Source organism: Cyprinus carpio, chromosome B22 (genome assembly GCF_018340385.1).
Source record: "Cyprinus carpio isolate SPL01 chromosome B22, ASM1834038v1, whole genome shotgun sequence".
Classification (NCBI taxonomy): domain Eukaryota; kingdom Metazoa; phylum Chordata; class Actinopteri; order Cypriniformes; family Cyprinidae; genus Cyprinus; species Cyprinus carpio.
The window spans coordinates 17,706,182-17,723,116 of NC_056618.1; the positions used below are offsets into that span (position 1 = coordinate 17,706,182).

Here is a 16,935-nt window from a genome sequence, read left to right on the forward strand (position 1 = left end):
TTATTATTATTTGGTAAAATGATTTTATAAAATGACAAACAAATAATAAAACTATTCATTTAAAAAATATACTTTTAAAGAATAGTAATTAAGAGAGTGATTTGTTTAACGAAGTTTATTTGTAGTATGAGAACTTAGCGCGGTTTGTTATAGTAGAGACGAAGATGCTGATTACTGTACTCATACTGTAGACCAGGGGTGGATAAAGAGAGAGAGGGAGGGAGGGGTTGTGTGCGTGCACTAAGTGTAGCGAAATGCTTGATTTTCCTTTTCAGAACCGAACATTCAAACCTAATGGAAAAACCTTCATATAACCTAATTGGATTATTTCTCGCTTGTTAACGTTTAATAATTCTTGGACGTTGTTACTGAAGAGGTGATGGAAAACTTTAGCTACATCTTTTTGTGAGCAGAGGACCAGATCGATGAAGTTGTTTTTTACACGCACTCAGTTTTCGCGTCATGTTTAGACTGTTGTTGGGTGTTTAAGAAGAGGTTAAGAAAAATGATTCACAGCGCATCTTTCTTCTGTCTGTGTCTTTTGCTATCGACTGGTACGTTATAACTTACTTTCGCAATTTATCGCAAATTAAAAATCATTAGAAACATTTTTTTTTCTCTGAAATGTTATATGCAAATAAGGCATCATCTAATTAAATATGAACTCAATTGCATAAATTTCTACAACAAAAAAATCTGAATATTGGATAATGCAAGGTCCAGAATTCTTGCCTGAAAAAAAAAAAAGTAATAAATAATAGCCTAATAAACCTTCTGGAAATATAAAACTGTAAAATCATGTGCATGTAGTTTTGTGTGTGTGTGTGTGTGTGTGTGTGTGTGTCTTGCCTTAAGAGCAATAACATTTGTCCTGGTGGATCTTCCTCACTAATATTCTGTTTGATCTTAAACACGTTTTTCATTTGCTTGATAAACTGTTTTCTCCAGGAGTGTTTGGTGATGAAGTGAAGTCAGTATCAGCTGGAGGGAGATTCTGTCACTCTAAACACTGATGTTAAAATGCAGCGAGATGATCAGATTCTGTGGATGTTTGGACCTCAAGAGAGTCGAATAGCTGAAATCCACAGACTAAAACATTTATATAGATGCCACTTATACAATATTTGAGAAAAGACTCCAGATGGACGATCAAACTGGATCTCTGACCATCAGAAACATCAGAACTGAACACTCTGGACTTTATAAACTACAGATCATCAACAACAGAGGAAACTCATACAAGAGATTCAATGTTTCTGTCTATGGTGAGTAATTGGTGCCCTGCCCATGATGATCCAGACTGTGATGATTCTCAAATTTAAAAAAAAAAATTCCCCTGATTCATCTGTTTTATAAGCATTTCATGACGAACCAAAATGTGAGTGAAACTTATTTTCTAAACTTCCATTATAATGGTTATTGTTTTATATTTCCTGATGGAAATACTTATGAATAGAAGGAAGAAAGACAATAGTGTTGAAGTTTTAGGTACAATGATAGTTAGAAAAGCTGTAAAGCCACATTTAGAAAGAGAAATAAAATTTAATCATTAAAGTTTAGATGGATAAATTGGTATAAGAATGAAAAGTCAATTTAGTATGCAAATATAACTGACATCATCCCTGGTTCGAGTCCCGTGTGTGTAAAAGACAAGTTTTGTGTGTGGATCTTATTGTGTATGGATTAACTGGTTCTCGCCATGAATATGGTAATAGATGCCGGAATGGCGGTAAGGAAATAAACAAACAAATGGACATCATCACCAGTCTGTTACATCTTGAAAGCATCAGAATCAAAGTAAAAAACAAACAAATAAACAAAAAAGCACAAATATGGTATAGCAGAGGCAGAGCTTTTTATGTTTAATTGTTCTTTGCTGAACAACCCTTTTTTGAATCTTTTCCAGCTCGTCTGCCAGTTCCCTGTCATCATCAGTAACTCCTCAAACTGTTCATCTACATCACCATCATCAGTGTCTAATTGTTCACTGCTGTGTTCAGTTGTGAATGTGGGTGCTGTGACTCTCTCCTGGTACAAAGGAAACAGTTTATTGTCCAGCATCAGTGTGTCTGATCTCAGCATCAGTCTCTCTCTCTTCCTCTGGAGCTTGAGTGTCTGGATGATTCTTACAGCTGTGTTGTGGCTTATTCATTCACCAACAGGACGACACATCTCAACAACACTGATCTCTGTCAGCCATGTCCAGGTATCACATTATCTCTTTTCCTCTAATTGTGTTAAATTAATAAAATAGTGTTTTATTGAAATATTTAGTCCATGTCTATGTGCTCTGAGATGTTCTCTCATCTATAATGGTATTTACATATCGACAGTTCATTGTTAGAAGATATTATCATATACAAGTATTTGTTCAGCCAGTCAACGTGTGACATTTGTCTTAAATGAAAGTCTGGTGTACGGTTAAAAAATGGCATGCCTTTTGTCCCACCCTAAATCCTTTTTCAAAAGGAAATACTTAACAACAACAACAAAAAATGATAGTAAACACTGCAGAATATCAAAACATGTTGTGAGCGGTAAAGAGAGAATCTGAATATCAAAATATTCAAGTACTTTACTTGAATACATGCTTAGGTGAAATGTAATATGTTCAATGACAGATCCTCCATCACCATAATTATTTATTTTAATGTTTAAACTATTAAGATTACACTATTGGCTCTTGTAGCATTACAGAACGGGAAGAGAGTTCACATCTCAGCATTTCAATAGTTGTTATAGTGCTGCTGCTGCTGCTGTTAGCTGTAAGCAGTTGAGGTTTGATGAACAGCTACAGAAAGTTTAAACAATCGGGAAAAGAAGGCAAGTATTGACATGCAAAAATACATACAATTAAAAAATATATTAAATGTAGTAAGGTTTATTAAATTTGTGATTACTATTAAAACAGTTAAGGCTCAAGAGGAAGAGATACTTTATGCTGATACAACATTCTGTGCATATCGAGTGAAGAGTACGGTAAGATACATCATATTTCTGTGTGTGAACTACCTTTTGTGTGTGTGTAAACACTCCTCAGCTTCTTTAAAAACTTGAAGTATGTGGTAAGTGTCTGAGTGGAATGTTATCACACTGCTGTGTTTCTCTCTGATGTGATGACGCTGAAAGGTTTTCTTCACTCATTCTGCTCAACTGTGGAAATAGAGCCATTGTTTTAAATTATTCTGTCGTTCACGTTTATAATTCAGTGTGTTTGAACCTACTTGATTTTTATTTTTTAATTTGTGATGTCCTTGCAGGATGTCATGCACAGATCAAACATATATTAACTGTAAGACTATGAAAGAGTGATCGAGCTCAGAATCTTGGAGACATACCAATTCTATAATTTATACCACGAGGAGGTGAAGATTGAGGAATTCATGAGGAAGTCCTGAGCGAGGATCCACATGGCTATCCTACGAGGAAGTCTGTTTGGCTAAAAAAAATGATGCACAATCAAATTCTCCTACCCCTTCACATCGTCGTAATAATTTACATTTTATTTTACCTTTGCAGTTGTAACTAAGCCATACATGTCATATATTTCAAAAAGGCAATCTTGCTGTGTATTAATATTATCTTATGAGTGCCTTAAATAACGGATTTTAACAACATAAGAGCAGATGCCTTTATTCACAGCTGATGACGCTTTAAGTGACACTTGATGGGTCGAGATATATATCCAAGTTATCCTTTGATGTCCTCCGTCCTCAGTTTCCTTTTCCGAATCCTTCCCTTGTATCCAAACGGAAAATGGAAGCTAAGACGCGAGGAAATGTAGCTGAGGAAAGAAAACGAGTAGCTCCAAGTAAGAACATGAGAAGCACCCCGATGATCACTTTGATAACATCAGTGGTTCCCTCCTTACATGTGTTTCATTACATTTCATTTAAGAGGCACGGCTAAAGTTAAAGATTATTGTCAGATTACTGAAAGTAGATTTTGTAAATATGTATATTTGTCATTTCATTCCACATTTCCACAGTCTTATTTTGTCTGATTTTATAATATTTTGTAACGCTTTAGGAGTGGGTGTCATGTATATAAACATGTCATTTCCATCAGCAGTTTTGACGTTATAATTGAGTGTCATGTTAATTAGTATTAAAAGATCTGATGTTGAGCAGCCAGAGCACTCCAGTCCTGAGGACACATCTGTTAAAGATCGATTGATATTAAAAAACCTCCCAATGTGGTTTTTCAAGCAGATTTCAAAGGTTTTTTGTTGTTGTTGTTTTGTTTATTTGCCTTTTGTTTGTGTTGTTTTTGTTTGGCTGTTAGAGGACGTTGAAAAACCTATCTTAACGTAATTATCCTGCGACATGCCATAGCAAATAGAAATTTTTTGCTGACAGTCTGAACACAGCCCCTCTGTACTTACTATAATATATTATATATATATATATATATGCTATATGGTATGTGTGTGTGTGTGTGTGTGGTGTGTGTGTACACTTTTTTAATTTTAGTGGTGTAAAGTTACAGTGATTTATGTTGTATATATACATTTTTAAAAAATATTTTTATTTTTTAATATTTATTTTTTCGTTCATTTAGTAATTTTGTTGGGTGTAGGTTGTGTTGCCTGTTTGCGTATTCTTTGGCTATTGTTCACTCTTGAAGCTGTGCTTCCACTTATGTTTAAAAAACAATTGAGAGAGGCATCCTTGTTCTGTGTTCCTGTTTACATGTGTCTCCACTCGATCGCTCGTCCTATAAATAAAAAGCACTTAAAAAGATGATGATCAATGTCTACACATTGGTTGATATTTAAAGTATCTCTTCACCAACCATCTTTAATTGAACACTTTGGCTTTGGTTTTCTTCAAGACTGGCACTCTAAAAAGGGTCTTGAATCTGGACCAGCACCTTTCCAGGTTTACACTGTGTGTGTTCTCCCTCTCTCTGTGATCAGTGAGCAGCATCTGGCTTCATCAAAATGAAGTACAAAGGTTTTTCAGACCTTCATTCCGCTCTGTTCACCAAGAAGATCTATAACAATGATGAAAGCACATAAATGACAACCAATATGCGACCTTAAATGACATTCAGACAAACAACTCTTTGTGATGTAATGAAAACTAATGGGGTGTTGTTGTCATCATAACAATGTAGCATTCAGGTCATTGCTGATGAAACTTTAAAGAATGTGCAATGAGAGTGTAGTTTTTTGTAATTCTTAGAAGGTCGTGAACTATGTTGTGAGCTCCATTCAGTTTGTGAGATTCATCAAATAAGACTCAAATACTAATACATACTAATATAATATATTTCAAAATAATAGATTATTTTGTCACTGTGTACACGAGCATAGGTTAGCACTCGAGAGTCTCGTGAAGTACACACAGGATTAATTCAGAGTATTGGGATGAGTGGGCTCATTTTTTTGTAATGAGAGGCTTAATAACAGCCAGTTTGAAATGTTTTTGGGACATATCCTTATGACAATGACGAGTTAATGACATTCAGAAGAGGATCTATGACTCTGGAAGCACCTCTTTTAGTAGTTTAGATGGAAGGAAGTAAATGAAGTTAAATGCCGCCCCCTAAAGCACATAGAGTGTAACTGTCCCAGATTGACAGCAGTGTATACAGTTATAGGAATATTGATATTAGATCTTTTGTGAAAAGTGTCCAATGCAACATCTTTTTTTTTTTCTTTTTTTTCAACTCTCATATCTGTGATGAGCCACATAATGCACTAATAAATTCATAGTGGAGAGGACAACACAGAAAGTCCATCATTAAATAAAGGACTCGCTGTTTTGTCCACTAAGTGGAAATAAAGCAAGATTTATTTTTTGTTAGTTTCTAATTCCACTGAAACACCTTTGGCTTTATAGTCACTGTGTAAGAATCTTATTTAAAAACAAAAACGTCAAATTCATTGTCAAGACAATGTTAACTCGAAAGCCTCAGTATTTATTAAGTAATCATTTTAAAAGGATTAGAGGCATCTGAATCTGAAATATTACACTTTAAGCACTTTCTCCTCATAACATCAGTAGATAACATGCACAAGTATATAACAAGGATAAGCACAACATCAACAGGTGGGGAAAACAAAAAAGACGGAGAGAAACAAATGCAGTTTATTGTTGTGATTTGTAACTTGTCTAAAAAGCTACCACATGTGGCCACTGATGGGCGCAATTGTATAATGAGGAAATTATGCAATTTTAAAAATGAAGCAATTACATCATGCACTTCCACATTAATTATCAAATGCTAGATTAGAGTCCAGTGTTGAGTACTCGAGACTCGGACTCGGTCTTCAACTCGGTCTCGAGACCGTATTTAATGGTCTTGGTCTTGTCATGAACTCGTGTGCATTTTGACTCGAACATATTAGGAATCGGACTTATTCCTGAGTCCACTCGAGTCCCAATCAAAATATTTCATGATTATTACTGTATGTTATTTCTTTAAATTGATATATGATTGTAGCGCCATATGATTTCTGCGATGCAGAAAACGCGGATGGAATCGCCGAATCAGTCATAAAAACAGAATTTACATTTTAACGCGGAATGTCACAGAATTTGTCTAAATTTGAATTAATTAATCAAAAGTAGGTCATTGCACTTATATCAGATCACGATATGGACTAGTACCTGTAAATATTAAGCCGGAAAAGTATATTTAAATATGAATCCTGCATGTTCTGCGTGTGTTAACGAGTGGTGCAGAATCGCGGCTTCGTTTATTAACACCAAACATTATTAGGAAGGCTATTCCAGAGTTTGGGAGCCAAATGCGAAAAAGCTCTATCTCCTTTAGTGGACTTTGCTATCTTAGGAACTACCAAAAGTCCAGCGTTTTGTGACCTTAGGGAGCGTGATGGGATGCGTGGTAGAAGACTAGTTAGGTATGCAGGAGCTAAACTATTAAGGGCCTTATAAGGAAGTAATAATATTTTGTAACTGATACGGGACTTAATAGGTAGCCAGTGCAGAGACTGTAAAATTGGGGTAATATGATCATATTTTCTTGACCTGGTAAGGACTCTAGCTGCTGCATTTTGGACTACCTATAGCTTGTTTATTGAAGATGCAGGACAACCACCTAGCAGTGCATTACAATAGTCCAGTCTAGAGGTCATGAATGCATGAACTAGCTTTTTTCTGCATCAGAAACAGGTAACATGTTTCGTAGCTTGGCAATGTTTCTAAGATGGAAAGAATGCTGTTTTTTGGTAACATGGGAAAATACGATTTTTCAAAAGACAAGTTGGTGTCTAATATAACACCCCAGATTTTTGACAGAGGAAGGTACATTGCATCAGTCTAGTTGCAAATTATTAATCTACGAGATTCTGTGGACTGTTTTTTGGTTCCAATAAGTAATATCTCTGTCTTATCAGAATTTAATAGGGACCAAATAATTGGTCAATCTAATCTTTTAAAAAAAAGTAATTAACACACTGTCTGTTATCTTAGATAATGTTAGAAGTTTAATTCTGGTCTCAAATAGTTTATAGTTGAGTATCACTCAGCAAACAGTGGAAAACCTAATTCGGTATATTTTCTAATAATATCACCATGGGGCAACATGTATAATGAAAATAGCAGAGGACCTAGGGCAGATCCTTGTGGCACTACCATATTTACTGGTGATAAATGAGATGACTCCCCATTTAAATAAACAAAGTAGTAGTAGCGATCGGACAGGTAGGATCTAAACCATCTTAAAGCTGCCCTTACTTACCTGTATAGTGTGTGTAATCGATCTATGAGTGACTGTTGTGATCTATGGGTGTTGAACACAGCACTAAGATCAAAGTAAAATTAGCAATGAGATGCAGCCTTGGTCTGACGCACAGAGCAAGCATGTCATTTGTAATTTTAAACAAGTGCAGTTTATGTTGCTATGCTGGGTGGCCTTGAAAACCTGGGGACTGAAATTCTTCATAGAGATTCAATTTTTTTTTGCAAGGAAAGGAGCACAATTGAGTAGTATACACAACTTTTTCCAAAAGTTTTTAGACATAAATGGAAGATTTGAAATGGGTCTGTAAATTTGCCAGTTGTCACTAGGATCTAGTTGTGATTTCTTAATAAGAGGCATAATAACTGATTGCCAGCTTGAATGGTTTTTGGGACAACTGACCTTAAAGCTAACGACCAGTTAATAATATTGATAAGCGGCTTCTTCTTCTGCTACACGGTAACAACTCTTCAACTAAAACATGTTGTTGGTTTAGACAGATGCAGTGATAAGTTTATTTTGCTCTTCCTGTCCTATAGTTGTGTAAAGCACTTGCAGTTTTATCTTTGGGCTGTGTGATGGATGAAACTGAAGTAATTAGTAGTGTTCGCTGACAGGAGTTCCACTCCGAACTCTGCTTGGGGTTGCAGGCCATCAGCGTGAAAAAAAAGGCCTAGGACGCACTCCAAGGAAAAGATTCCAATTATTAACAAAAGAGCAGTTTCTGTTCTTTACACGCCCATGAACAACAAACCATTCATTTAATAAAACAAAAAGGTCTACTGAACCTTTTGTGTGGGGTCCGCTCTTAGAGTATGTGGGGAGGTGGTCCCGTGACCACGATGATCGTCAGCACGGGCGTTGTGCTGCGCAACCGTCGCAACTCAATCGCAGCGTGGTGTTGTTTCAAACTCGGCACGAAAGACACGACCCGCTCCAGGGCTCTCCGTCGTCGGCCGTTTAAGAATCATAGGTGACTCGTCTGCGCAATTTCCTTCAACAGGATACAAACTGACAGCAGTTGGCCAGTTAAACGTCAGCCAGCCGACCAGTTCAGAACACAGCGACTAAACTGTTTTTTCATGTGATATTGTTTATTTTTTCATGCTGCCTTCTCTCAAAAAATTAAATTAATTTAACAACAACACGTTTGCTGGTAGTAATGCCGTAAATTAGTTCTACCTGTACATTTTTTGCTGCCTTCTCTTAAAAAATAAAAAAAAAATTATCAAGGTAAAATCTACATATAGTTGAAATAAAAATGAAAATATTGTTTAGTGTAAAATATGTTGAAGATTAGCAAACAGGTTGTCGATTTATTGAAGGATAAGCTGTTTCCTCACAAAAGCTGTTTATTCAGTGTAGAGAAGCCTCTCCTTCACTGTCAAAAAAACTCGGCCTCTGGTCTCCTTCCCTGCACACCACCAAATCCAGAAAGTGTTAGCATTAGCCATTATGCTTTTTTGGCTAAAGGTTGCAGGTTTGCCTTCCAGTGGCTTTGAATTCACTCTCTCCTTCTCTGAACAATAAAGCACCTGCATTGATTTGATTGGTCATCTCAGTCATTTTGACATTGATGAAGTATTGTTAGACCACTGAGGCAGACCAGCCTAAAATTTTTACCACCCTAACAAAGAAGAAAAGTGTGTAGCAAAGCAGTACAACAATTTGCGCAGAATTCAGCTGTGCACTGCATTCTCTTACTGCTACAGGATGATTGACATGCTGGTTTAAGGCATAAGATGTTATGCGTGAGTGTGTGCATAAAGAGGACATAAATATATTAAGTTGCATTATGACTGACCAGTGTTTCTCTGTCTATCTTGATTGTGGTTCAAGCTCTGGTGGTTTTGTGTAGGCTGTAGGATGTGGGGGAAGACTAACTTTAAACCCATACAGAGGAAGTAGATCATAAGTGATGGAGCTGATGTAGGAAATTACAACTGTTTGCAGGACAGACTAGATATGCAACTATTAAAATAAGAGCTAATTTATTCTTTGAATGATTTATTTGATTTGTATAAAATATGAAAATGAAGTATAAAGCTACATAGACTGTAAAGCTACATACAACTTCTTTTTAGTTTGTTTTTAATGTAATTATCATAAAAAGGGAATCAACAACATGTGGTTCGATCTTTGAGGCCTTTGAAGGATGCAGCCTCTGAATTGGGACACAGTTATTGTACTATGAATAGGAGAAAGTCCCAAAATAAAAGCCAACTACCGATTGATAAAGCCATCCCTTCACGGCAGCTGACTCTAGAAGCTCTGGTCTGCATAAAAACAAAAAGTGCCCTGAAATGCCTGGACCAACCTGAAATACAAGCTTTATAATGCTATTTCAGCATAAGAAATACTTTTTTTTTTTTTTTTTTTTTTTTTTTTTTTTTTTTTTTTTTTTTTTTTTTTTTGAAATTGTGTTCAGCACGATTTGCATTTTTTCCCAGCTGATTGCAAATATATGTGAGTTACGTGGCCAAAACTAACATAGTGTGTTAAAGAAGAGCAAAATGAACTGAAAGCATTTTATTTGAGAAATTGTGTTCAGCACGATTTGCATCACAAGACGCACATATGACAACCTGACCACAATAGAAGACCATTTTGTTCCAGATTTTTTTTTTTTTTTTTTTTTTTTTTAGTATAGACTATAGACTGTCTAGAGATCAAAATCTGATTCTGTTTAATTTACTCAATATAATTTTTGTGTGAGAGAAAGATGCCAGGGCATCTTTATGATTTTACATTCTGTGCCTTTAAAACAGTATCAGTGTGCAAAAAGCTTTAAAACCACAAAGTCTTGTAAGTCAAACATGTGCAGTTACTGCAACATTACCACTACAGTATTTACTGCAGCCATTGGAAATGGCATTAAAGTTGACATGTTTGTCACAAAAAATGTTTTGCACTGAAGAAGTTGTGCACAAGGGCCCTTTTTGAAATGCAGAATGAACATGAGATGCTTTGTGCCTTTACTAGCAGCTCAGTGTTAGATTCAAAATGATACATTTAGGTCAGTTCAGGGTATCAAGACTTTTTGTTGTTGTTGAATGCAGCAGCAGGTGTTTTGGCATATACCTATTACTGGACACGCAAGAGTGCACTTGAGTGTTAGTGTGTATAAGGTGTTAGGTGTGCTATAAGGGTTGTTATATTGTGGCCACAGCGAGTGCTTTGCTCACAAGCTCTTGTGAAACTCCTTTACCACCCTTTGTGCTACACTGAAAACAAATGTAGTTTCAGAGAACTGGAATACATACTTTAAATACAGCTACAGGTTAAAGATCAGCTTGAAATGAGAGCAGTGTTTAGTGACATTTACGAAGGAATGTTTCTCGTTTATCTTTCTCTTCAGCTTCACTGTCATCTGGTCTGTGTCATTCTAGGTTTTGAATAAAACCCATCTGATCAGTATAGGATCTAAACAGTTAAAATTCTATTGTGTTGAATGTAGCTTGTCATTAAGATTTGGAGTTTGGGAAAAGCATCATGCTTCAAAACTAAAGAAAGTAAATATCAAGAAACCTTTTGACCTGATGGTGGCATTATTTTGAGTTTGAGAGACCCAGAAAACAGATTACAAACAGATTTCATTGTCTGGCCACAAATTGCATTTTCACAAATAAATATGTAAATGATTGAAATAAAAGTAATAAGAAGCATTGTAAGTCTAATAAAATTTGGTTTCCTGTTGTTTCATGTCGATTAGGTGTTAAACTGGAGCTGATGTCTTAAAAAGGATGCTACATTAAATAAACATATTATGATTTGTATTCTCCACAGTTATGCTTTTCAAAAGTATTACAAATATGTTTAATCTTAACCATCCCCCGATGAGAAAGTTGACAAGGAAGTTGAGACTTAGCTGAAAAGGAAATGGTGGGCCAACCAGAAACCAAGGTGTTAACAGAAAGAGAAAAAAAAAACCTTCTAGAGCTTAATTGAGAGGAACAAGGCTGTTACAGCTTCTCGGTGGTTTAGGGGTCATGCATTAGAGCTGTGTGAAATGGCATACTACCATTTCCCTCTGTTCATGCAGTATGTATGTACACAGCGAACACTGGGTGAATGTCTGTGTGCTTACCTGAAAGCTTCCTGAAGTTATGTGAACTCTATGGTTTGCATTGCAAATTGCATGTTGGTTCACTCAGACTCTCACAGACACTATGTTCGCTATTAAATGTGGTCCAACTCCAGCTGGAAGATCATTATTTTAAGCTGCCATGGCTTCATGGAGACCAAAGGCAAAAACTAACCAACAAAAGAAGTCATCAAATATAACTTGATTAAATTAAACAAAAACACATGTGCCTTTCCTAACTACATGACAAAAAAAAAACACAAACTAATCCAAAAATTAATGTCAGGTCATCCCTGTACACCATATGTATCGAATAATGTCTGTAGCAATTCTGACACATCTGTATCAAACATGTGTTAGATACACTACAATATGGATCTGTCGATGTGAGGAGAATCCATGGAGCTCTTCAAGCCAAGAGGGTCAACACTAAAATGAACACCCTGTCTAAAAACCTTTTAAAGGTTTGTGCCACACAAATCCACCAATGCTCTTTCCTCAACATGTGCACAAACTGCAGGGTTGTTTATGTGTGTACCAGGAGGAGAGCTTCCCAGAAGAAAAAACTTGGCCCCTCTCAAGGTTTTTTCTTTATCAACATGTGCACAAAAATCTCAAAAATTCCACTGGCACAAACATTTTAAGCACTGTTCTTGGATCTGGGTCAATAGGTAATGTCAGTTATGCTATAAAAATAAATCGAATTGACAGGACCTTAATAAATTATTCAACTCAGCAGCAGAGATGCAAACAAAAGACGATCAGAATTATGGATGAACTCGATATAATCAATGAATTAAATAATGAAGAATTGATAGATAATTATTTTATATTATTAATAACAATAATAATAATTTGCAAAAACAATTTAAAAAAATAAAAAATAAAAAATTAAAACTATTAATATAAAAAAAACTATTTATTTTTAAAGAAAAGGGATTAAGAGAGGGATTCGCACTAAACTTAAAGAAGTTTATTTGTAGTAGAGAACTTAGTGCTGTTTGTTCTAGTAGAGACGAAGATGCTGATTATACTGTATAACAGGGGCAGATAAAGAAAGAGAGGGAGGGAGGGGTTGTATTCGTGCACTAAGTGTAGCGTAATGCGTGACTTTCCTTTTTCAGAACCGAAAATTCAAACCTAATGGAACAATCTTCATATAGCCTAATTTGATAATTCTTGGACGTTGTTACTGAAGAGGTGATGGAAAACTTTAGCTACATCTTTTTGTGAGCAGAGGACCAGATCGATGAAGTTGTTTTTTACACGCACTCAGTTTTCGCGTCATGTTTAGACTGTTGTTGGGTGTTTTATGAAGAGGTTAAGAAAAATGATTCACAGCGCATCTTTCTTCTGTCTGTGTCTTTTGCTATCGACTGGTACGTTATAACTTACGTTCTCAAATTTTCGCAAATTAAGAATTATTCATCTTATTAAACACAATTACATAAATTTCTACAAGAAAAAAAATCTGAATATTGGATAATGCAAGGTCCAGAATTCTTGCCTAAAAAAAGTAATACATAATAGCCTAATAAACCTTTGGAATATAAAACTGTAAAATCTGGTGCATGTAAGTTTCTTGCCTTAAGAGCAATACAAATTTTACTGGTGGATCTTCCTCGTCAATATTCAGCTTGAACTTAAACAGGTTTTTCATTTGCTTTATAAACTGTTTTTCTCCAGGTGTGTTTGGTGATACAGATGAAGTGAAGTCAGTATCAGTGACTGAAGGAGATTCTGTCACACTAAACACTGATGTTAAAGTACAGAGAGATGATCACCTACTGTGGACGTTTGGAGCTCAAGAGAGTCGAATAGCAGAAATCTACAGACAGAACATTAATATAGATGCCACTAATACAATATTTGAGAAAAGACTCCAGATGGACTCTTTCACTGGATCTCTGACCATCAGAAACATCAGAGGCACAGACTCTGGACTTTATAAACTACAGATCATCAGCAGCAGAAAAACTTCATACAAGAGATTCAGTGTTTCTGTCTATGGTGAGTAATTGGTGTCCTGCCAATGATGATCCAGACTGTGTTGATTCTCAAAATTAAAACAATTTTTCTCCTGATTCATCTGTGATTTATAAGCATTCAATGACAAACCAAAGTGTGAGTGAAACTTATTTTCTACACCCTGTTTTGCAAGACACTTCCCTTATAATGGCTATTGTTTTATATTTCCTGATGGAAATAATTATGAATAGAAGGAAGAAAGACAATAGTGTTGACGTTTTAGGTACAATGATAGTTGTAAAGCCACATTTAGAAAGAGAAAGATAATTTTATCATTATAGTTTAGATGGATAAATTGGTATAAGAATGAAAAGTCAATTTAGCATGCAAATATGACATAATCCCTGGTTCGAGCCCCAGCAGGGTCAGGAGGACTTTCTGTGTGGAGTTTGCATGTTCTCTGTGTCTGCGGGGGTTTACGCCGGGTGCTCCGGTTTTCTCCCACAGCCCAAAGACATGAAGGTTAGGTCAACTGAAGATTACAAATTGTCTCCAGACGTGTGTGTGCAAAGACAAGTCTTGTGTATGGATCGAATTGTGTATGGATTAACTGGTTCTCGCCATGAATATGGTAATAGATGCCGGAATGGCGGTAAGGAACGCCATTCTAACCAGTCTGTTACATTTTGAAAGTAAAAAACAAACAAAAACAAAACACAAATATGGTATAGCAAAGGCAGAGTTTTTATGTTCAGTTGTTCTTGCTGAACATTTTTTTTTTTTTTTATGATTTCCAGCTCGTCTGCCTGTTCCTGTCATCACCAGAAACTCCTCAAACTGTTCATCTACATCACCATCATCAGTGTCCAGATGTTCACTGCTGTGTTCAGCTGTGAATGTGAGTGCTGTGACTCTCTCCTGGTACAAAGGAAACAGTTTATTGTCCAGCATCAGTGTGTCTGATCTCAGCATCAGTCTCTCTCTTCCTCTGGAGCTTGAGTGTCTGGATGATTCTTACAGCTGTGTTGTGGCTTATTCATTCACCAACAGGACGACACATCTCAACAACACTGATCTCTGTCAGCCATGTCCAGGTATCACATTTTCTCTTTTCCTCTTATTGTGTTAAATTAATAAAATAGTGTTTTATTGAAATATTTAGTCCATGTCTATCTGCTTTGAGGTGTTCTCTCAACTATAATGTTATTTGCATCTTGACAGTTAATTGTTAGCAGATATTATCATATACAAATATTTGTCTAGCCAGTCAATGTGACATTTGTCTTAAATGAAAGCCTGTAGGCAGTTTAAAAAAATACTTGCAGAGTAATAACTTTAAATTTAACAAAAAAAAAAAAAAAAATCAAATATCAAAATATTCAAGTACTTTACTTTATTAGGTGAAATGTAATATGTTCAGACAGATTCCATCACAATAATTATTTATTTTTAAAGATTAAACTATTAAGATTACACTATTGGCTCTTTTCTGTGCATTACAGAACGGGAAGAGGGTTCACGTCTTGTTTCAATAGTTGTTATAGCACTGCTCCTGCTGCTGCTGCTGTTAGCTGTAGTTGGAGGTTTGATCTACTGCTACAGAAAGACATGACATGCAAAATATATACAATTAAAAAAATATATTAAATGTAGTAAGGTTTATTAAATGTGTGATTATTATTAAAACAGTTAAGGCTCAAGAGGAAGAGATACTTTATGCTGACACAACATTCTGTGCATATCGAGTGAAGAGTACGGTAAGATACATCATATTTCTGTGTGAACTCTGCCTTTTGTGCTTGTGTAAACACCCTCAGCTTCTTTAAAAACCTGAAGTCTGTTGTGTATGTGTCTGAGAATATGTTATCACACTGCTGTGCTCTGATGTGATGACGCTAAAATGAAAAAGTGTTTTCCTTCACTCATTCTGCTCACCTGTGGAAATAGAGCCATTGTTTTAAATTATTCTGTCGTTCACGTTTATAATTCAGTGTGTTTGAACCTACTTGATTTTATTTTTGATTGTGATGTTTCCTTGCAGGATAACGTTGCAGCAGATCAAACATTATATTCAACTGTTAAGACATGAAGGACCCCTGGATGAAAGAAGAAAGCCATCGTATTTACAACTGTGACAATAAGTTTATTAGGATCAACTAAATGCAGAATTTTCAAATATGTAAAATTTGCACTATAGACATATGAAATATGTCCAAGATTTTTACACAGCAGTCTTTTATTGAGGGGACATTTTCATGCCCCTAAACATGACATGTAACAAAATGAAATATGATAGTTGCTTTAACTGTCGATCATGCCCTCTTGGCAGTCCTTTGCCATTAAAACCCCTTCACATCTGTCATAATAATTTACATTTATATTTTACCTTTGCAGTTTAAATAATCCATACATGTTATTTATTTTAACAGGGCATCTTGCTTTATTAATATTTATTATAAATGCCTTTAATAATGAACTTCAACAACATAAGGACAGATCCATTTAGTGCAGCTGATGTTGCTTTGATTCCTCCGTCCTTGTTTCCTTTTCTTGTATCTCCCTTATATCTTGGTGGAGCTAAGACGCAAGGAAATGTAGCGAGGAAAGGAAATGAGGATGCACAGATAAGAAATGAGAAGCACCACCGATGTCACTTTGATAACACCAGTGTTTCTCCTTACATGTGTTTCATTAAATTTCAATTAGGAGCAGCTAGTGTTAAATATTAGTGTCAGATTAGTGAGGTAGTTTTTGTAAATATGAATATTTTCATTTCACTCCACATTTCACAGTATTATTTTGTATGATTTTATATATTTTGTAATGCTTTAGGAGTGCGTGTCATATATATATACTAGTCATTTCCATATATATTATATATATATATATATATATATATATATATATATATATGTATATATATATATATATGTATGTGTGTGTGTGTACACTTTTTTGTTTTTGTATTTTTATATTTTTATATACATTTATATATATATATATATATATATATATATATATATATATATATATATATATATATATATATATATATATATATATATACTTTATTGTTGTTTAATTTTATTTTTCTTTCATTTGGTGATTTTGTTGTTTGTTGGTGTGTTACTGTTTGTTTCTTTCGGCTGTTTTTCATTCCTGAAACTGTGCTC

At 35.2% G+C, this 16,935-nt stretch overlaps 1 protein-coding gene across 4 annotated transcripts; it reads left to right on the forward strand.

Moving 5' to 3' along the window:
* Positions 1 to 284: 284 nt before the first annotated feature.
* On the forward strand, positions 285 to 16,624 carry LOC109092328. Of its 4 annotated transcripts, none has more exons than XM_042749732.1 (6): positions 285 to 554; positions 13,481 to 13,804; positions 14,560 to 14,856; positions 15,265 to 15,345; positions 15,452 to 15,519; positions 15,804 to 16,624. In XM_042749732.1, exons 1-6 carry the CDS (start codon positions 506 to 508, stop codon positions 15,849 to 15,851), a joined length of 867 nt encoding a protein of 288 aa, XP_042605666.1. In that variant the 5' UTR covers positions 285 to 505; the 3' UTR covers positions 15,852 to 16,624. The 4 variants fall into 4 exon arrangements, with proteins under 4 accessions (XP_042605666.1, XP_042605665.1, XP_042605667.1 ...); XM_042749731.1 differs by lacking the exon at positions 285 to 554 and adding an exon at positions 12,884 to 13,173; XM_042749733.1 differs by lacking the exons at positions 285 to 554; positions 15,265 to 15,345 and adding an exon at positions 12,884 to 13,173.
* The last annotated feature ends 311 nt before the right edge of the window (positions 16,625 to 16,935 follow it).